Consider the following 23565-nt stretch of genomic DNA (forward strand, 5'->3'; position numbering starts at 1 on the left):
AAAACAAGATAAACTAAACATAGGAAATCTGAAACAGATGAGTTCTGAGAGCAGATTTGAAGGTTGCAACTGTTGGAGAATTAGTAAATTACGAATTTGATTTGGGAGATTATTCCAAGCTCTGGGGCCAGCCACTGAGAAGACCTGTCTCCAGCACATTTATGTGTCTTAGGGACCTCAAGGTTCAAGTTGTGACAAGAACAGGTGGTTACTGTCGACCCAAGACGAGGTTTTTTCACCACCAGACAGTCTTTCATACTGGGGACAGAGTCAATTCAGCGACTTATTACCCAGCAAACACAAAAACGTTTATAAAACGTTTTAAATAAGTTATATTTTGGCTTTTGGTTTAGGTAAAAACGGGTTATTCCTTCATGTAATTTTACACGAAATTAGGGTTAGGGTTAGGGTTAAGGTTAGGGTTAGTTTAGGGTTAGGATTAGGGTTAGGATTAGGGTTAGGGTTAGGATTAGGGTTATGATTAGGGTTAGGGTTAGGATTAGGGTTAGGGCTAGGATTAGCTTACGCGAAATAATTACATGAAGGATCGACCTAAAAACGTTTTAATAACATTAAAATGTCGGGTTATATAAAGGTCATGATAACGTTTTAAAACGTTTTGTATGAAAACACACTACAACAATATTTTGAAATGTTTTCAAAAATGTTATTGTAAACTATTTTTGCAAACATTTTTGCCAAATATTGTGTCAATACTTAAATAACATTATGTTGAAATATTTGAACCCAGCAAACACAGAAATGTTCTTAAAATGTTTTTTTCAAAACTTTTTAATAACATTTAAATGTCGGGTTATATAAAGGTCATGAAAACGTTTTTAAAACGTTATTGAAAATATTTTGGGCACACATTTTTCGCAAAATATTTTTTCAACGCCAAAATAACATTATGTTTAGAATGTTTTGTATCAAGGTTGAATAAATTCATCAGGATCGGTAGAGTAAACTCAGTAACCAAAGTTCTTGATATCTGATCCAGAAATTGCACTTACTTTTGTGTACGTTTCAGCAACACTGTTTTGCCTTTGTCAACACTTGATGATGAGTGATTCCTAGTAGGAATCACTCATCATCAAGTGTTGACAAAGGCAACAGTGTTGCTGAAACGTACACAAAGTAAGTGCAATTTCTGGATCAGATATCAAGAACTTTGGTTACTGAGTTTACTCTACCGATCCTGATGAATTTATTCAACCATGTTCGACAATCTTATGGACAAAACACAGTGAAACATCTTCGTGATTTAGAAAATTGTGAGAAAAAGATACAGCGTCATAGAAACCATCTTGTCTATAGCCTCCGTTGCCGTGATCAAAAGCTAACCCCACCCAGTTTAAAACTACGGTGCCCAGTGAATACCAACAAAGCAAAGGACATCATCAAGCGTGCGGAAAAAGGTCTCATCAGAGAGAGAATCCGAGTGGTAAATAATAAAATCAAGAACTTAAAAACCCAAAAAGATCAGCTAAAAGACGATGTAAACAACGAGATTCCCGCGGAATCTGAGCTAGGACAAAAGATCGAGCGTCACTTAGCGACTGTTAGCGAGACTACGTATCAAGATACTAAACGCCGTCACCTGCGGAAGTTAGAGATATTGACGAATAAAGCCGCCGCCAAGAGCAAAAAGTCCCATGATTCTGCGATTGATCTGTCAGGTTCTCAGCTCAAAAAATGGGTTGTAAATCTATCAAAATACAAACTGAATGCGGCTCAAACCAGCGTGCTGACAAAGGGCCTTAATTATGCTATTTCACCGTCTAAGATACCCGCGGAGGAATTTGTGTTGGCGACTGAATTAGCCTGTAAACACCTACCGCTGGCCGATGGAATTCAACTTCGTGCAAAAATAGCGAGCACTTTAAAATCATCAAAAGTGCCGGAGCAGAATGTCACCAAAGAAGAAAGAAAAGCCATCAAAGACCTTAAGAAAGCGGAGGATATAATTATTTTGCCAGCAGACAAAGGAAAATCTACGGTATTGTTGGACAAAGTTGAGTATGAAGAAAAAGTGAATACCATGCTTGGAGACAAGAAGACATACGAGGAACTACCAGCTGATCCGACGGCGAAGTACAAACGAAAACTGGTTTCTGCGTTGTCTAAATTAAAGAAGGAAGGTAAGATCACCGAAACTAAGTAGGCCTATAAGCAACTGTACCCCACTGCCGAAAATGTTCCTAGGCTATATTGTACGCCAAAAATACACAAGCCAAATACCCCTCTGCGTCCAATTGTAGACTACACGGCGACGATTGGTTACAGCACATCTAGATGGCTGGCGGATATACTAGGTGGTTTAGTCGGCAATACCCAACATCATGTGAAAAATTCCAAGCAGTTAGCTGAAGATCTGGCTAAAGTGGTCATCGAGGAAGAAGATATTCTTAATTCACATGATGTGGTTAGTTTATTTACCAACACGCCAATTGACCAAGTGTTAGAGATTGTGAAAAATAGACTTGAGAAGGAAAGCTTGCTTAGAGAGTACAACAGAGATACAGGGTTCAAAATAACAAGTGAGGATGTCGTGCATCTATTGGAGTTCATATTGACCACCACCTACTTTACTTTCAAAGGCAAAATATATCGTCAGCTCTTCGGTACGGCGATGGGCAGTCCCGTAAGCCCGATAGCGGCCAACATTTTTATGGAAGCCTTGGCTCCGATATGTCGACGACATTCTTGAAGTTATTCAAAGAGACAGTGTTCAGCAACTCACAGACCACATCAACCAAGTAGACAAGTCAGGCTCCATCAAATTTACCTTTGAACAAGAATCGCAAGGTCAGCTTCCATTTCTAGACACCTTAATTGTGAAGAAAGACGATGGAACGGTGAAGTTGTTGGTATATCGCAAGCCTACGCATACCGACCAATACCTCAACTACCAGTCGCACCATCCTTTACATCAGAAACTGGGGTGATTCGCACGTTATACAACAGGAAAAACACCATCGTGACGGAAGATGAGGACAAGGTTGAGGAGGAAAAGAAAATCCAGGAAGCGTTGCAAACATGCGGTTACCCTAAGTGATCATTTGGAAAAGTTAAAGACCAGATGGAGAGTGTCAAGCCAAAGAAATCGGCTAAAAAGACTGATGACAGCACCAGAAGCCGTGGTATGGTCGTTCTACCATATGTGAAAGGAGTTACAGAAAGGGTGTCAAGAGTGATGAAGAAATACAATGTCTCTACCGCGATGAAGCCACACAACACGCTCCGCAGAGAATTGGTCCACCTGAAGGATAAACGTGATCCAAACAACTTGACCAAAGCAGTCTACAAGATCCCCTGTTTGAACTGTGACCTTTCCTACATAGGGGAAACTGGAAGAAAATTTGGTACACGACTTGATGAACACAGGAAAGAAGTGGAGAAGGTTAACAGTACAGTTACCACCAGAGCCGGTAGAAAAGAGTCTCTCACAACGGTAAACAAGTCTGCAATAACAGATCACGTAGTCGACAAGAACCATGTTATTGGATGTGGGGACGCTGAGATCATTGGCACGGAACAAGAACGATTTACACGCTGGATAAAGGAGGCTATAGAAATTAGAAAGAGGAGGGCACCACCATGAACAGAGACGACGGACAGTATCAACTCTCACACATCTTTGATGAGTTTCTAGAACTGGGTTCAAGAAAATCCCCAGATGGAAAATCAACTGGCAACACCAAGACCTACGCTGGAGATACATCTAGCGTCGGTTGCCAGTAGGAATCACTCATCATCAAGTGTTGACAAAGGCAACAGTGTTGTTGAAACGCACACAAAGTAAGTGCAATTTCTGGATCAGATATCAAGAACTTTGGTTACTGTGTTTTGTATCAAGTTTTCAAGAATGTTTTTGGAATGTTATTAAAACGTTTTTATACCATTTATATAACCCGACATTTAAACGTTTTCTGTACAACATTTTCGTTTGCTGAGCAGTAGATTATCAGAAAATGTTTTTTAAGGTTATGAAAACGTTTTATACTCTTAATATACCCTTTATATAACCCGACATTTAAATGTTTTCTGACAAACTTTTATAACCTTTTGCGAATGATGTCGAAAACGTTTTGTGTTTGCTGGGTACACACACAAGAGAAGTTTGAACTTGATGCGGTCTTCAATACGGAGCCAGTGCAAGTCAGTAAGCAAATGGGTCAGGGTGATATGGCAAGATTTTGGTTATTGGTAAATCAGCCGGGCACATTTGTTTTGGAGCTTCTGTAAACGATTCAGATCTTTTTGTTTGATACCATTTAACAGAAGATTGCAGACGGCAGATGATGAGAGATCTAACAATGTACGAGTATATTCAACATCTTCAAGTGATGTTTTTGCTGCTCTTCTAAATTCATTAATAAAATTAATGTCCGCCCAGACCAAGGTGAGCTGCTCTCCTGTCTGATTATTACCTCAATGTCTACAACGTCGGACAAGTAAGCCAAGGATACTGAGTTTTAAACACGGATGGTCAAGAGAAATATTTTTTCTTTCATTAGCCTATCTGTCACCTGTAATCGGTATTATGATGAACTGAATTTTTCGAGGGATGTTGGGATGTTGCTGTAGGCGCTACTTTCTTCCTCCTTCCCAGGAAACCCAGAAATGTTCTTAAAACGTGTTATAAACGCGTTTTGGTTTCCATCAAAACGTTTTGAAAACACTGATATGTCAGGTGTTTAACTTTTCTTATTTCTCACAAACTTGAAATTGCTTACCGAGAGGAAGCTTTCATCCAGTATTCTCTTGGATATGTCAGGTTATTATAAAGATCATGAAAACGTTTTAAAATGTGTCCTATGATAGATCAAAATGTTATTGTAAAATATTTGTGGGCAAACATTTTTGCAAAATATTATGTAACATTATAATTAGAATGTTTTTGGAACAAGTATTCAGAAATGTTTTTTACAACGTTTTATACATTTTTTAATCCGACATTGAAAGGTTTTCTGTTTGCTGGGTTTGTAATGTTTTCATGTGTACTTTGTACACTGCAAAAACAAGTGTTTACATTTAAACACCATATTGTGTTTATCAGAGCAACACTTAATAAACACATAATTCATGTTAATGGTCTAACACTAATGTTCATAAATTAACACTTGGTGTTATATTACAAACACTAATGTTTGTAATATAACACCAAGTGTTAATTTGCATTAGTGTTAGAAAAATTAACATTAGTGTTAGACCATTAACATGAATTATGTGTTTATTAAGTGTTGCTCTGATAAACACAATATGGTGTTTAAATATAAACACTTGTTTTTGCAGTGTATTTATATTTTGTAAATATCGGCATTGTAGCTTCCGGATTTGGAGAGCAATTTTGGGACACTTTGACATACCAGGAAAATTGCTGTAATTATTATTAATTAATTTATTATTGTAATTATGTTATCATTAAGAATATTAATTAAGAATATTGCTGCTAATGTACAACTGTTTCCCGTCTTCGTTCGTTTGATTGAATATTAACATAATTAATTTATAAAATAACCATGTTTTAGGGGTTTGTTTGTTACAATTTTAATTACAGACTTGACATTTAGTATGGAATATTAACACGAAGTGCCAGTACTAATCTTAAAGGGGTCTGCATAAATCGCAAGGGTTAAATATTTATTGGGGTGTGTCGGGGATCGGGAGATGGTATCAAATATTTTTTGATAGAAAATGGGCTTTCCATGAGTTTACATTATGGTGCTCATAATGTAGTGCATTTGCCTAAAATGGTGGATTTCTGTATATTATGTATGCACAAAAACCAATTTTTCTGAATTTTCCCGATAGGTCAGAGGCCAAAGTGTCCCAAGAGTGCAAAAACTGTCCCACAATGTATTGTAAACTTCCAATGCCGATTTGGCTTATTGTTTGCTCTGTCGGTGTTTATTCGCCACTTGACGGTTCCGCCATTATGCACTATATATGGGGAGAGCCTCGAACTGGCAGCATACATGAAAGGAAGAATTACGTAACCTTACACAGAATGTTATATGACTGGTTCAATTCCCATTCATGTATGCTGCCAGTTCGAGGCTCTCCCCGCACATAGTGCATAATGGCGGAACCGTGCAAGTGGCGAATAGAGGTTATCCGTGTTCTATAGCTGCATATCCTATCAGCGACTACTATACCTTGCTTAGGACTTTCAAAAGAAGTAAACTACATGTGAAACCACGACTGTTTCAAAATAGCCCGCCAAAGTCATGCAGGTACCTCCGAGGTCGTGCATTGATTGGTTTGAATGATGAATACTACGGGAACCCGCGCCTTTTGTTAGAAGTCACACATGAGTTGATAACCTCTATTTGTTTGTATTTGTTTGCTTATTTTGTTTTTAGTTTACCACGGCTTACTAACATCGCAATTACATGTTAGTTTCATTAATATAGATGAGTTGACTTCTAACGTCATTGCCCACTGTGGTTATTGCCTGGTTGTATTCGCCACGCATCATCACAATTTCCATTGGTTTTTGCCTGGCAGTATGTATGCTCGCGCATCATATTTTGTTCAGGGCCCGTGCTTTTGAACTCCCCGCCACATCACAATAGGCTATTGAACAGTGTAATGGTTGTATAGACTTCGCTCAAGCATATCGATATACCAGTCAACTCATCTATATGGACACGGTTTTCTTCTTTTATATATAAACTTGATCATAAATTGATACAACTCTCGTTTGAATAAACACCACAAAACAAGTTTGGTAAAATTAATCAACTTTTTTATTCGGTGTAAAAGTTTAATTGTAATACAATCTTTTGAACATGAACAATAAACGAGTGGGTATATGTAAGCCACCAAACGTCTCAATCATAACAGCTACCAGATTTTGGTAGAAATAAAACGAGGTATTGTTTACTAAAACATGGTTTCTATCTGGATATAGTTTGACAATAAATAACAATGGATGAAAAAAATATGATAGGCTCCCCTCGTCGGCATTCATCGTACTGAATATGAAACTTCGTATCAAACAGGATTTACAAACGAAACGAAGACATTATCGTAGGCTATTCCACTTAAAATTCACATTATAATGGAATATGTTAGAAATAGCTTCCAGGGGGTGTGTGAATTTCAAATGGAATGAACACGTTAGGTAGTTCCATTTGAATTTCGTATAGGCCTACCCTCTGAGAAAGATTCAACCTGAATCTTCCACAGAGGGAGGGTGAGTTTCAAATAGAGTTGTGAATTTCAAATGGAATGAACACGTTAGGTAGCTCCATTTGAATTTCGTACACCCTCTGAGAAAGATTCAACTTGAATCTTAACTTGAATCTTTCACAGAGGGAGGGTGAGTTTCAAATAGAGTTGGTTAATGTGCTAATTCCATTTGAAATTCATACTCCCCATTTGGAGGATATTTCTAAAATCGTCAACAGGGGTGTGAACAGTAACAGTAAATGGATCAGCCCAACAGGTTAAACAAAGATTGGTTAATGTTTATCGGGATTCTTTTGAATTATTTTACACGTTTGCTTTTTTCTTCTGAGAAATAAAATTATAGCGAGCACAAAAATAGAACGGTAACTTCTTGTAATGTTTTCTTAGTCCTAGAGAATTTCAAACCGAAATGAAGCAAAATTTTAGGCCTAGCCTATATAATACATCAGAATCAGATAATTTTATGAAAATCATAATGCTTTACTATATCGCATTGATATCCTTACAATCTTATATACAAGAGCTTCAACTCAACACCATACGCACACACCCCACACCCTCACCTGGTACACACCAATACACCCACCCCAACTCACGCATATACTCGATACAAACTTAAATACGCACACGCTCCCAGTACACTTCAGACACACACCTAACATATCGCAACACACCCACTATACAACACACACATCCCATATACATACGTAGGCTACCCCAACCAGACGCACCAACTCTATTACGTATTCCCATGTCTCAACAATACAAAGCCGATGACCTTACCTCATCTCTCATCACACGCAACCCCCCCCCCCCACCAATCTTAATACACACCCACTAGCATAGTCACGCTTCACGCTCATGACTTTATAGCATTCACTCATCCACAAGCAGCATCACACCCATATACTCACAGAGCACACCATTCATATCCACAATGTTCCACCATTACACACTCCATATTTCATAATATCATACATTCCCCGCAGCACCCCGCCCAGTCGCATCACTCTTATCCACTTCAACACTACACGCACGTATACAAGTCAAAAGCCCATCCACAAAGAAACACCGTGATTTCCACATACACGCACCCGACACCTCACATCCACTTACACCTTTGCAATAACATCTTTCAATTCCTAAATACAAACATGACAAGCGCAACGTACGTAAGTCACTGCAAATCTGCATGCGCGGTAGCTATAATATATTCAAGAATAAATTCACGACCATTCGCTTTTTCGCACACATTCAAAACTAGGAATACACACCCATATGTCTCATATCCACACTTGTACACCACAAATCACCCACCATTATATTCATTCGTAATACTCCCCTGACCCCACATCACCCAATAACTTCGTATAAGCATCATTCACTCGCACACCCCTTGCACATTCACGCCTACTATACACATGTTCACACACCCCGACAAACGATCACACACCTACTGCGAGAGCAACACACCCCACACGCGAGTGATCACCACACACCCCTACCTACCCCACACACCCTCTCCATATACTGAGCAACAACATGTGCAAGCAACATAATGACTAGAATATGCAACAGGCACCCTACTCACACACCTCACACATCTCCAAACTCAAGTGCTTCCACACACGCGTCACACACCATTAACTTATTATACACTCGTACAGTATTTGCTATCTATATCACACACCCATCCCACATCGACTCGCATTAAATGTTACACACACCCGGGCATACCTCTGATCTAGCACTTTTCTATAGTGTACATCGCTATTAGTATTATACATATCGCAACTATCGAAACCTCTCAATCGCAACCTCTCTCTATCTCGCGTTTAACACAGCCACACCCCTACACCCTGCACACTTCCCTCGCACACACCCCACAATCACACACCCACCCTATCTCCACCTGAATCTGTAGGCTACAAGACACATAGGCCTACACACTCCATACTGACGCAAACCTTATTCCCGGGCCTTATTCATAATCATAGCATTTCGACACACACGAACCAGCTAATAAACTCATAACATAGGACAAGGCACGTATGATGAAATTGATAATGTAATATTTATATGGAGGATCAAATCAAAATTGTATTGTTTGTTTCTGCATACGGCCGAATACGCAAAAACGTCAGAGTATACCACCTCTCTGGTCATGTTGAAAAAACATTGTCACACACAACACACGCACCCCCACCCCCTAACTCACATTAGTGTTATAAACACATTTTAACTTATTGTTAAATAATACTATCAATTATCTTGTTAAAACCCGGGGTTAACCCCATTATTATGACTAAAGCTACCGGTTTCATTTTGTGCTCCCTATTTAATTATGTACGAGTTTATCGAATTAATTTTAAAAGATTTCAACATAATATAAGCACCATAAATTATTTGAAATGAAATTATAGCAGCATATATGCACATCACAAAAAACAAGATCGTTCTAAAATTTGGATCTAATTAACCTCTTTTTACATGCTGTAATATACTTTTTACATGCTGTAGTATTGGAATATGGCATCTATGGCCATCTCTTGATTTATGAATTTTACACATAAATACTCAATTGAAATACCGTAAAATCTCGTCTACAAGCATATAGAGTACTTTTGATGAAAGCTAAATTAATCCAGGCGCCATCCATTGACAGCATTTATAATATTGTTTGAGTAAATAAATTACCGATACAAGCATATACAAACAAGTACTATTATAAGACCAATCTATTGTATTGGTATATTTACGGCTGTTTCATATTAATTTAGCTTTCATCAAATATACTCTATATGCTTGAAGACGAGGTTTTACGGTAGATCCTTTTAACTTTTGTGACATTAAAATATTAAGTCTATATTGCATATTGCCAAAGAAAGTCGCTGATAATAGAAACGAAAGTTGAACATTAAATCGTGATGAAAGTCATTAAAGGAGCATTTTGTGATCCACAGCCTCATTCCCCCACTTTTTTTTTAAGTTGAGATTTTTTATACCATCGGAAACTACATAAAGTTTGTGTGCAAAAAAACTTTTTGCATATGCATTCGTTTGACAAAAATATCGTCAAATTTGTATTTATGTTCTGTTTAAGGGCTCGGATAGCGACATTTTCACGTATTTTTTGTGGGATCTGAGAGCAGATCAGACATATCGAATTGCATTTTGAAAACGAGGAATATCCTTCTGATATTAAATAATTTACGCAAAATCGGAATGAAGTGAAATTCTACTGAAAAATGTCATTAATGAAGATGCTAGCATCACAAAATACTCCTTTAATGTAATTTATTTGCTAAATAAAATATATTGCGATTGTATGGTTATGAAAGAGTGAGGAAAATATTTTGATTCAAAAGCATTGTTGGCAAAATAATCTGCCCGCAGATCGTAAGAGTGTTAATAACAATACTAGTAAATATAACAGCCAAAATGGAACAAAAAAAAAAAAAAAAAGAAATTAATAACGATAATTTGTTGTTGTTATTCAACATGTTCAAAAATATCGAGCTTTAACGCACCTAAATCAAATGCTTCTTCAATACCATTATTACAAATCTTAATTGCACCGCCCTTGGATATAAACATCTAAATTAATTGCGGAAAATATAATTATTCCCAAACAAACGTAGTACTTATTACATAAAATTGAGAAAAAAATAACCACACACCACATAACACCAGAATATAATTGCCACTTGTCACCAATTACGTAACGTAAGCATCTCTCAGAGGTTGACTCATGAGTATCCCAGAATGCAATTATGTATGGGTCGAGGTTGTTGGTTTCATCTAGCTTGTCCCTAATATTTAATGTTTGAGTATGTCAAAATATGATAACTTTTAAAGTTTACGGTTTCAAAAACGTTATCCAGATCCATTTATCAAATTAAACGACAAAAGTCTTAATAACCATTTCTCTTAGACTATTTCTTAACACTGCATTTGAACGTGAAAGTGCGATAAAATAGACCCGTTTATCACATTGCGCAATAATTACGCAGTGCATGCAGGGAACACACTGAAACAACCTCTCGGCATTTCTTTAAATAAATCACGTTTAATCAACGACACGAAACAAAATAATTGAAAATAAAAACCCGACAAAACAAGTAGAATACATTCAAATAGATTGTTGATAAAATTAATACCTTAGAGGCTTAAAATGTAATAAGAAATGAAAGTTAAGTTTTTACTTTTAATAAGCTGCTGTTAAAAATGCATCGATAGAATTGCCTCTCGTACAAATGCGCGCGAAATAAAAAAGACGAGCAGACGGTTTGACACTGGTAGCTCTATTTAACGGTATTACACGAATTACGGATAGATCAAATACAATGTACATAATAATCGGGATGAAAAAGTATAAAAATATTTCAACAGATTAAATATATGTGTCACATGTTTTGACTTGAAAGGAAGTTAAAAATTAATGACCATTCATTAAGTATACGTTATTTCACTGACTTCAGCAAAAAACTTTGATAGCACATTTACTGTATAAAATTATTTTACTCTATATATATATATTGTAATAATTACATACGGAAAAAAAATAATGGAAGAATACTTATAGCAAATAGTAAATATGATATAAATATATAATATATATTATATATCATCTAAGGCAACGGTGCAAATTTGACCGCAATTTGCATCGGCCGGGCCGATTAGTCCGATTAGCAGGCCGAAAGATAACCGATTTGAGTTCAATAGATGCAAGTGCTTGCTTTTGATATCTAACCTAAAATAGTGTGGCAAATTTGTTTTTATTGCAGACGAAAATGTGATCAAGAATTTTTAATTCTATCAGAAACATGTCATGCGCATTTATTTTTCCGGCAATTGCGCGTAAACAATGACATCATAAATTGTGTTAGATCGACCAATATATTCTTAGGAATCCGGTCTTGAAATTTTGTATCAACAACACCAGTTAGGAAAGCAATATTTTAAAAATCAATCTTAAAACAAAATGTTGTATTGCTAGTCTTCAGATTCCCAAAACTTAATGTAGAAATTGATGAAGTAAGCCAAAACACATACATAGAAATTGGAAGAATTTTTTTCGCAGTTTAGTTGATATTTAAATAATTGTTCTATTTTAAAATTTGCTTGTTCCATTTTCCCGATCTAGGTATTTTGCTACCACCCTTCTTATAGTGGACTACAAACTACCATGAATGATAATTTTGGAAAGTGTCAAAATGACCAGGTGGTAAACTTGTTTTTAATTGCAATTAAACTACCAACTTTTATCACGCGATAATATCACTTTTTAAACGATTTTGATTTAATTCCCACATTCTTCCAATCTATATGGATGATCAAATAATTTGATTATTAATTATTAATCATTTAAGTGTTTTAAATTCTTCTTCCTTTAGTTTCAACAAAGTTACTGTTTACTTGAAATGACAAAGTAAAGATAGACTTAGATCAAACTTTTTACAATCACTAGGATCCACCACATGCTCATCTAGCAGGGCACAGTTCTTTAACCCCAATACATTTGCACATTCATTGAATGATCTTTGAAAATTTGAGTACAAAAACTCATACTCTGCAACATGAGGTCAAATTTTGCACTCTGATTGTTGAATTGAGGTTATTGAACTATGCCATTGGGATGAGGCCATTGTAGTGAATATTACATCGGCAGTGAAATGGAGACCGCAGATTTAATGTAGTGTGGTCAAGGTTCATTGGTTCTGGATTAACAACGTTCTTGGGCATTCCTGGATCGGCTCTTCCTATTGATCGGCGTTCCGATGCTTTGATCGGCGTTCCGATGCTTTGATCGGCGTCCCGATGCTTTGATCGGCGTCCCGATGCTTTGATCGGCGTCCCGATGCTTTGATCGGCGTCCCGATGCTTCGAGCGGCGGAATTTGGCCGTGAGACCTAATCAAGTAGGCTCCTGCCATTATTAAACATTGGCACAGGTACAGTTAATTCATTATCGCCACCACGTAATGTTTTCATCTCAATTTCATTTTTAAGTGCTGTGTTGATGGGAGATCCACCTCTATTGATGGTCCAATATCAAAGAAACTTTCTTCATCTTCGAACGACCTGTGCACTTGTGCGATATTTGCAAGAGGCGATAGTAAGTCTGTTGTATGTTCTGACGGGGTACTAGTTTTTGACTTACTGTTCGTCGGTGGGCATGACTCGCCTAAATAAACACCTCCAAATTCGGTGTAATATTCACTTTTTTCATCATCGTCCATTTCATTCACGTATTTACTTCTGCCTTGACTACTACTGGAGTTCCTGAAATTGCAATAAATCGAATACTTTTGTATCAATCATTAATATATTATGGAAAGAGACATATATCGGGCTAATCCATTTACAGGCACCCCCCCCCCCTCCGTGGAAAATTTTGAAAATATCTTTCACAGGGGAAGTATATGAATTTCAAATGGAATTAACACATGAACTAACTGTATTTGAGACTCATCCTCCCTCTGTGGAAGATTTAGGTTGACTCTTTCTTAGAGGATGTACGAAATTCAAATGTACTAGCTGCCTAATGTGTTCATTCCATTTGAAATTCATACTCCCTCTGTGGAAGATATTTCTAACATCTTCCACAAAAAGACTAGTTTGCGTATACGTCCTGTCAACCAGACCAAAAATGCTTTACTGCGCAGGTAAGCAACCAATTACGTCGCGCCTTTGCCCTGACGTCAAACGCAAACTAGTCTTTTTTGATTCGGTATTCAATTATTTCTTTTGAGCATCAGTGAGTCGCTAAATCTGAAACTTTCGAAGTATAAGTGGGCTAAGTTACTCTGCACGTACTACAGTTTGATCAGCTCGTAATCGGCGGGCCTTATCACATCGCGGATTAATATCAATATATTTTATTTGGAGATTGTCTTGTGACATCTCGCCAGACGTATTACAAATTATTAATTGAAGTCCTGTACTTTGTCTACTTTCTTTCATACCCAAAATATAGATCATCAACTATAACACTCTTAACGTGGGTCTACTTTTCGTCATAGTGATAAAAGCCTAATAATTCCAGCCGATTACGAGCTGATCAAACTATAGGACCGAAAGTGATTGAATAAAGATATACAAAGTGATTGAATAAAGATATACAATTTGACATTTGAGTCTATGTTGGAGGTCTATGCCCGTACATACACTGGCAGCAATACGCAATTAAATGGCTACTCACAGCTTCACTTTGTTGCTGTATTCTTCCTCTTTGCTTCCTCATCAGAATTTGACAGACTCGTCTTTCACTTTTAAGCTATTTTTACAGATTTCAAATATTTTTAGAGTTTTATGAGGACTACTGATAGTGAAAAAGTACAAATAGGCAGGTTAATTCTCTTCAATGTCTGTGGGTGTGTTTTGTATGAACAATCGTAAGTTGAGAATAGTACCCCATACACTACGTGTAAGCATACTATTAGTCTATTACAGGCTTGTGTTCGTATGTAAGTTGTGATTAAGAGTATAACTGTTAGCTCTACCATATGATAAAATGGCACAAGGTGTGTTGTCAACTTATGACTTCAAACAGTTGGGATCTACCAGCGGAAATGCCCCAAAAATGTTAAGGTATATTTTTGTAATATATATATATATAGTGAACGCTGTTTCAATGTATGAGTTTAAAATAAATTATGCTGGTAAATATTATTGATACGGATGTGGTTAATAAAATGAACTGGGTATGTTAAGGGATGTGATGTTGTGTGGAATTCCAGATTATCAGTGGGGCGTTTTCTTAGAGTGTAATACCTACCTATTTGATTGGTCACTTGATGGTTCTTGTACACACACCTTAATACCTCCCTGAATTGAAGGAAATGCTGATATTCTTGAGGTCTCAGTTGCTGTTAGGGTTTAGTAGGAATGAAATGAACATGAATATAGTAGTAAGGCAAGAACATGACAACACCATGATTCATTACGCTGCAGCGCCCTTAAAGTTTTAAAGCAATTCTTCCGGACAGCTTTAGTTTTAAAGGAATTCTTTCCTATCCCTGAGATGAACAGTTGTTACACATACAAGGCCTATCATATGACCATGATTGAGACTCATTACATCAGATGGCCTTGCTTAGTCCAGCTTTCCAGAAAGTAACCTTAAAATGAGGCAATTGGTTGTCAAATGTTGACAGTTGGTAACAGGTGTCATGCTGGAAGTATTTTTAGTTATAGTATAATTGAATGAGTTGATACTCTCTTTGTCAGCTAAACGGTGGTAAAATAGGAGCAATTGTTTAAGGTGTCTGCAGCGTAATGTGAATATAAATATATGAAGGATAATAACATCTTGCGGGATAATACGAGAATTTGCGAGAAACAAAATAGAAAGCATGTGGGATTTATATTACCGCATTGTACATTAGAAATGACAGCTCCTAAAAGAGCTCATGTAAATACAATAAAAAGAATTATTTATTTTTTTGAATCAAGTCAAATAAACACAAAGCACTAGTATAGAATATCCACGAGATCAGAAATTGTTAGACTTAGGGGCGCGGCGTAACAGTGTGGAGGCAAATTAGTACATTGGAAAAATATTTTAAGATAAATTTGAACAGAAAAGATTAAATTTCATGAACTTACAGTAATCCTTTTAGATTCTAATTTCCCCTGATTGTGTATAATTTCTTGCGGATTGTGCTTTGACCATAGAGCTGTATATCACTGTGGTTATACTATATACAGCTCTATGGCTTTGATCTATCGGAACGACGTTGCTTGTTACGCGCCCGATCGGAGTGTTTGTTTGTGTCTAAAAATAAAACGATGTCTCTGAAAAGGGCTTTGTTTTGAAATGAAAGTAAAAAACATCTGAATGGACTGGTAGATCAAACTCGGTTGGAACAACGCTCAAAACACAAAACTTTGGAGGTACATGAAAATTACTTTTGAAGCCCGATTAGAATAATGATTTTTTTTATATAATGATGAATGAGAGTTAATATGATTGATTATACATAAAAAGGAAGTTATGTAATAATCGGAATAACTACCATAGCAATAGGTGAAAACAATTTTTGAATATACCGCGCTGCACTGATACGTTCACGCGGTACCTCTGCATTGAACCATATCATGCTGATCACTTGCACCTGTAAGATTAATATCATTGAAAAGAGCGGTATTGTATTAAATCTATGATTGCAGGCATACACAGGTGATGAGTGTAACCTGCTTGTAGTGCAGCGCGGTATATTCAAAATTGTTTTCACCTATTGCTATGGTAGTTACTCCGACTTATTACGTCACTTCGCCAGCGTATACATAAAAAGGAAGTTGATTAATATGAATATGCGTATACATGTATAATTATGATAAAGGGGTATACGCCTACCTCTTGAATAAAATGAATTTAGCGTATCATCTGTTCTTAGTTCTTCATTAAGTAGTAATGAGGCTTCTTCTGGTGCAACGCTATGTAGTTTCTCTTCTAATTCCTTAATTTTCTTATTTTTCTGGGTAAAAATACAAACATTGAATAATGATTAGCTAAGTATGAAGTTCTCACTTGATTACAATTAAGATACTCACCAAGCAATACCACGTGTAATGCCCCTGTCATACTTGCATGCCGCTTGCCGCTGCGGCAACTGCGACATGACGTATCAGCCAATCATAAGCCTTGATTGTGTCCGTTTGGCTGCACTGCTCATGCATCATGCCGCTCAGCGGCAAGCGGCATGATAGTATGAAATCAGCATTAGTGACTATTCTGCCCTTGGTAGAAAAATGTTACCGTAGCATTTACGCCTTAGCTTAAAAGCAATGAACTACGGTAAAAGTCTCCTCAAAACATTTTACATGACACGGACATATGATGAAGGTACAATTGTAATGTAGATGTAAAGAGAAAATTGTAATAAATGAAGTGTCTGAGGCAGTAGAATTTAGATATTGAAGAAAAGAAAAGAAAGGAAAAAAAAAGGAAAAACAAATCAAAACCCAAAACCCCTCAAAAACTGTTACGCTCGTATAACGTTGAAATGAGTCATAAGCCGAGTCTTAAAAGTAAAAGGCCTATTCAGCGATCCCACCGAGAGTGTTAAAATTGTGTATACATTGCTTAAAAGTAAAGGATAAGTCATTGAAACTGTCATTAGGTATTTTTGAAATGAAGAATTTGGCCAAAAAAAATGAGAAAAATATAGCAGTATTGAAGTTGAAGCCGTATTCAAATGTCAAAGATTTGTCACCGTAAGGAGTTTGGTTTTAGAGAATGTAGTTGATGCGAGAAGTGATTTATTAGGTGAACGAAGAGAGCGAGGTGGTGCAAGTAAGTAGGCTGGATGGAGTATTTTTGTTCGGAAACTTGAAAGTATGGAGCATGAGCATTAACTTTGCGGAGACTTTCGGTCTTGGAAGTGACGAGGCAAGTAGCAGACTATAAAGGTCCAGCTACCGAGCCTTGAGGAACTCCACATTAACGGTAATGAGAAGCAGACAAATCATTGCAGATCAGTGATGTAGATGGGGAACGATTTTATAGATAATGATGACAAACATTTTAACACAGTACCAGAGATGGTGTGATGATGATGTGTAGGCCTAGTAATAATTCATGATTAATGCACAAATGAATATTCATAGTGTGTGAGGAGAGCTTAGGCCACACACACACATGATCACTGAGATATATATTGGTCATGGGCTAGTGAACACTTATCATGAGATGTAGTAAAAAATGATACGCTACCAAACCTATACTTGTTTGTGAGTTATTCCTTGTATGTGGAATACAAGATCCAAAATGTACATCCGCATACTTGGCAGATGACATAGCGTGATGGAAGAAGTTGAAGAAGATATGTATGATCAATCGTATCAAATGCTGATGAAAAATCAAGCAATACGAGAATAGCGTCTTCGTGATTATCTAGTGCCAAAAGGATACCATTTTGCACACGAAGATTGCAGTATCAGAATGATGAGCACGGTATGCGGATGGTATTTTCGCGTGATGAAGATGATTGGAATCACCGGATGCAGGACAAGAATTAAACTGTCAAGTTTTCGTCAGGTTTGACTTATTTTAAATGAACGGCTCTTTTTAGAGCCACCGAATTTTCAATATAATGAAAGAGGCGCCAACTTATTAAGACGGATTCTTTTCATAACTATAATTTCGAGAGAAGGAATAATATATTCGTATAGTCATTGGCAAGGGGCAGCCCTATACGATACCCTATATAGACCAAGGGCAGTCCATATTCCATACGGATAGCTCCTAAAAATGTTATTGTCCCCTGCAAGACGAAACCTTGACAGACTTTTACTTGTACGTCGGGCTTGTCCGACAGCGAGCCCGTTGAAATCTTCAGTATGTATTGCATTGTATATCCCAACTCATGGCAAGAGAAAACCTGGACGGCAACGAACCTTGTTCTGGAAATACATCCAGTGTCTTTTGGGGGACACGGACAGCATGCTGAGTCAAGGTCAACTATCAGCAATGGCTTAAGACCGATGTAGTTAGAGGAAACTTGTAGTCGCCTGCTCCGCAGCCGAAGGATGATGATGATGAATATGTATAAGAATGTAGGCCTACCTGATTATTGCTGCATACATACCTCATCTAATTTCTTTTTTAATTCTTTCTGCTTCCCAGATAATATTTTCATTCTAATTTCTGGGTCCATACTACTGGGAGGAGCTGATGCCGCTCTATCTCGATTCATTGGCGTAATTACTATTATTTCACCAGCATTAGGGTTCATCCGTAGCTCAATTATCTATATACAAAGGAAGCATGCAGAGAAACATATGAATTGTCATGCACATAGTCATTGGTTCCACCTACCTCATCTAATTTCTTTTTTAAATCATTCTGCTCACTACATAATATTTTCATTTTAGTATCTGAGTCCATACTATTGGCAGTAGTTGAGGCTGTTCTGCAGCTTTTATCTAGTGTGCCCATGACTCGTATTCTCTCGTTAGCATTTGGGTTCACCCGAAGCTCAATTACCTGAATGAAGAAATTATGGAAGGTAGAGAAAATGAATGCAATGGTCAGTTCAAACCTCGAGCGCGAATGTGCTACCTCGTGGGTGCTCCCTAAATGTAAAAAAAAATGTATTTAAGGCCAAGTAAAATAAATAACATGTTTATCGTCCGTAATTTCTCAAAATTTGGTGATGGAGGCCCTTATTATTTGTTAATTTGTTACAAAATGTACTATTCTATTCTTTGTAAAATTGCAATTGCAAAGGCTTTGTCAACACACCACCCCGTTTTTTTAATGACTGAAAAAGCTCATGAACATCTAATTTTTGCCAATATATTACTAAAATTAATACACATACGCGTACATAAATGATCATGGTATTTTATTTTGCAGAAATATTTAATTGAAACTTGGTCTCAGTGTTTCTAATGTGCTTTACTGTAGAATAATTGTCTAGCTGGCGTGGCCGCCCTCTAATTTGCATACTTGCATAATTAATGAGCTAATTAGAATAAATGCTAAATCGATTCAGATTAGTAATGGAAGCCATGTCACATTAAATATATCAAATATCAGCGAGATTCGGGAACCATCACCATAATGAATAATTGTCATAATGACCAGCGCGCTTTTTATGGGCTAAGCTAGCCTGGCTTGTGCATTTTGCATATAGACGAATCCAATTTCACGCATTCCTACACCTCAATGGCAGCCGGGAATGGTAGCCATAGCTGGGTCCCCGTTTATGTGAAATGATGTGGCCTTGGTGGGGATATTAAACTGCATTCCATCACCCGTGTTACACGTAGACAAAAGAATGATGAAAGTTTACAACACTATACAATTCAACATCGATTTTTTAAGCGGATTTAATCCACCCAATTGGGCAGTAACAACACCAGTTTGATGCAGACGGGACCCAGTGATGGCCAACTGAATTCTGACCATCACTTGACTCGTTGGATTCGTCTATAGTTCTGGACCATGAATTTGGTGTGAACCTAAGCGTGTGTCCCTTATGGTCCAGCCCAGACAAACAAACACACCACACAAACAAACACGCTCACAAACAAACGAACAAGCAAGCCCCATTTAATTAATTAAAGGGATAAACCCAACCTCAAGCTCCATGAATTTGTGGTAGTATATCGCTCTATTCCCGTTTTAAAGTAAAGCATGTTAATATGACTTTCAGCAACTGAAGTGTTAGTAAGATCACCATGATCACATATATAGCTATCATTTCAGCCGTGTAAGCAAGATTTGTTTATAATTTCTTACCCCAGCATTTCGTAAAACGCGCCGATGAGTTTTAACCTTTATCAGAAATAAAATAAGCACTCTTTTATATATGCCTATCATAAATATGCGGAAGGAAGTAGTTGCCACAATCCCTGTTGAGGGGTATTAGCCTGCCCCCTCTTTCTTATCCATATTGATTCCTTTACGTGTCTTCTTTTTCTGTTGGATTCAATGCCTCTATTATTTTGGCTTCATCCCAGCCTATCACATGGTTGTCTTCAGTTATGATCAGTTACTAACAGCGCCATCTACGTCAGCTACCAATAGGAAGCAACCGACGAGAAAGGTCAAAGCTGATCATTCAATTTGAGAAAGTGCTGTGATACAGCACGAAACGTCATTGAGGTATGTTAACATCACCTTTTCTTGGATTTGTTTAAGAACATTATATAATTCTATTCGGACAATCCTGATGAATCTATTTGAGGAATTGCCCTATATACATTTTGACAATTTCTCACTGCATCCTATATTGTACACATCTAAAGATCCGACACATGGCAGCTATTGCAGATGGAAGAATAGAATCCGCGTATAACACAATAGACCACAATGGCCTCATCCCATTGGCATAGTTCAATAACCTCAATTAAACAATCATAGTGCAAAATTTGACCTCAAGTTTCAGAGTATGAGTTTTTGTACCCAAATTTTCAAAGGTCATTCAATGAATGTGCAAATGTATTGGGGTTAAAGAACTGTGCCTTGTGGAAACATTTCACTGCTAAATAATCAGTAACGTCGCCTTCTCTTGACAGATAAAACAATATAAAAAGCTTGATCGCTACTCGCGCTCGGCGAATCGCGCAGATAGGACCGGTTTATAATAAACTCTAATTCGTCTCTCTGCCAAATTCATAACGATTATATAAGAATTCTACAATCATTTTGATAAAAACAAGGTTGTTTTACCTTTGGTACAAAAACTAGGCAAAGTGTGATTGTTGTACAGAATAAAATGAATATAGACACCAGTCCATAAGAGGCATTTTGGTCGTCTTGTATGATAGCAGATAACGCCACTCCCAGCACACACATTATCACAACGTTGTATACACTCATTCCTATATATTTGCTGTCGTTGAGGGCGGGAATGCTAACATGACGGGTTTCCCATGCTAAGAAAAGACCAAATATCTGAAAAGAATAAAGAATGGCATGTGTTATTTGTATATCCTTTAAGACATATTCACAACGTCTGATTTTCACTATAACAAAGTATATAATGTCATTAATGAGCTAAAATATAGAAAAAAGTATGTCAAATTAGATGAAATCAGCAAATTGAGGGCGCACTCGATTAGAATTATCATTAACCATAGCCTACTGGGAATCCTTCAAAAACGCTATTGTATACCCCGAGAACTGCTCAAAACCCAATGACTGCTCTCTCCGAAAAAACAATTTGTGACTGCTCCCTCCAAAACAACAATAACAACAAAAACAAAACAATCTTTAGTCCATGTATATGATGCTCAAAAAAGGGCAAAATATAGTGGCGGCCATTTTGAAATCCAAGATGGCCACCCTTTGCAGCATCTCCAAAATTGGCAACAAAGATCTTCCTGTTCTTGTGCAGAACATATCTGGGCTAGATAGGTGGTATCCGGGGTCATCATCTAATCATCAAAATTCCCCGGATTTTCACTTGATCCACAATACAACTACCATTTCACGTTAGCATTATGGTCATTTTGTAGACAGTAGTTACACACAAACCCCTGGTCGACTTAAATGACTTTTTCTGTAATGGGTAAACTTAGACTTGTCAATATATACTGCAGCCATGTAAATATCAAAACTGACGAAGACAGCACGAAAACATGTTTTGATGTATCGCAGGAAATGTAAGGTATATTTAGAACCATATGTATATATGTTAGATGGAAATACAGTCCTTAGATACACCATTAAATGCAAATGGATAATTATATAGGCTACTACTGAAAAGGTTCCGACAAAATCTCTCTCCAAGAAAATTATAAATCCAGAAAGAGGGGCAAGGAAGGGCATATGGGGGCACGAGTATACAAATTGTATCACAATTAATAACAGTTTATAGTGTGGGTTAAGCTTATTTCTTCCATAGGGGATGTAGGCCTATGGATTTCAACTGGAATACCACATTCGCAAGGTTGATTTATTAGTACATATTATTTTAAGAGTGTCATCATCATCATCATCATCATCATCATCAGTCGGTTGCGGAGCAGACGACTACAAGCTTTCTCCAACTATTGCGATCTTGGGCAAGCGAAACAATTTTGTTTGGCTGCAGCATCCCGTCATTATCTCCCATGAGGTGCTGGACATACTGTAAGTACAGTGTGCGCACCGTCCCGGTTTCCTCTTTCCACGTTTTGGAATATAAAGGGTGGGGCATGTGGTGGAGTATATGGATGTAACAGTACTCTACTCACCATTAATGTTCCTTTGATAATATATATGCTGGCCAGCCAGTAATTCTTTTTTCTACAGTCACAATTGTATACTATAGGCGTGATTAAAAGGTCTGCACCACTCGGGTCAGGCTGAAAAGACGAAATACAATCAAATCAATTTATAACCGCTCTTTTAGCAAAGTCATAGTTCATTGAATTTACAACCGTATGACAAAACAGGCGAAAATAGTAACTTTTTGCACAAGATTTGCAATTTAAAGAGAATTGGCCATTGCTATTAAAATGAAGCTAGTATATGGACAATATATAAGTGTGCTCTTTCATTTAATGACATTAAATTTGAAAACTATTGTAAGGAACACTGTAAGGTTTTGCCACATTCGCCTTGCTATAAACATTGAATTGCGTTATGTGTTGACCTAATGAAAAAAAGTGTTTTTAGGGGGAAGTGTTAGCTTTCGTTCGATATAAAAATATTTCTGATTGGATAGGGAACAATTGAGTTTTGACAAAAACCAATCACAGATTTCTATTTTCTACTAGATCTCACACAGCTCTTTTGATGCTATGCTCTCAATGGTGTAGTAAAACACAGTCTGCGTAGAGTCTAGACTCGCTGTGCTTGAAAATTTCATTGTGCTCGGGTGTATCGAGTTGAAACTGTGCGTAGATGCATTTATAAGAGAATTGT

At 37.1% G+C, this 23565-nt stretch overlaps 2 protein-coding genes across 2 annotated transcripts in view; one reads left to right on the top strand and one right to left on the bottom strand.

The window, feature by feature from the left end:
- The first annotated feature begins 1201 nt into the window (after positions 1-1201).
- LOC140166701 (uncharacterized) lies at positions 1202-2710 on the top strand. Its single transcript, XM_072190201.1, has 2 exons — positions 1202-2141; positions 2262-2710. Exons 1-2 carry the CDS (start codon positions 1202-1204, stop codon positions 2708-2710), a joined length of 1389 nt encoding a protein of 462 aa, XP_072046302.1.
- A 4033-nt stretch (positions 2711-6743) lies between these two features.
- LOC140165944 (gamma-aminobutyric acid type B receptor subunit 2-like) overlaps positions 6744-23565 on the bottom strand; it is a 447371-nt gene continuing 430549 nt past the window's right edge. The window contains 7 exon segments of the mRNA XM_072189287.1: positions 6744-13484; positions 14980-15070; positions 16561-16681; positions 19024-19191; positions 20452-20487; positions 21385-21609; positions 22893-23003. Of these exon segments, the coding sequence (XP_072045388.1) occupies positions 13190-13484; positions 14980-15070; positions 16561-16681; positions 19024-19191; positions 20452-20487; positions 21385-21609; positions 22893-23003 (1047 nt within the window). The 3' untranslated portion in view covers positions 6744-13189.

The sequence above is a fragment of the Amphiura filiformis genome, chromosome 12 (genome assembly GCF_039555335.1).
Source record: "Amphiura filiformis chromosome 12, Afil_fr2py, whole genome shotgun sequence".
NCBI classification, from domain to species: Eukaryota; Metazoa; Echinodermata; class Ophiuroidea; order Amphilepidida; family Amphiuridae; genus Amphiura; species Amphiura filiformis.

Bases quoted from the DNA above. Each gene is read 5' to 3' on its own strand.
- LOC140166701 (XM_072190201.1), top strand. From the start codon at position 1,202: ATGAATTTATTCAACCATGTTCGACAATCTTATGGACAAAACACAGTG. The intron at 2,142-2,261 runs GTAAGATCACCG...GTCCAATTGTAG, and splicing joins GTCTAAATTAAAGAAGGAAG to ACTACACGGCGACGATTGGT.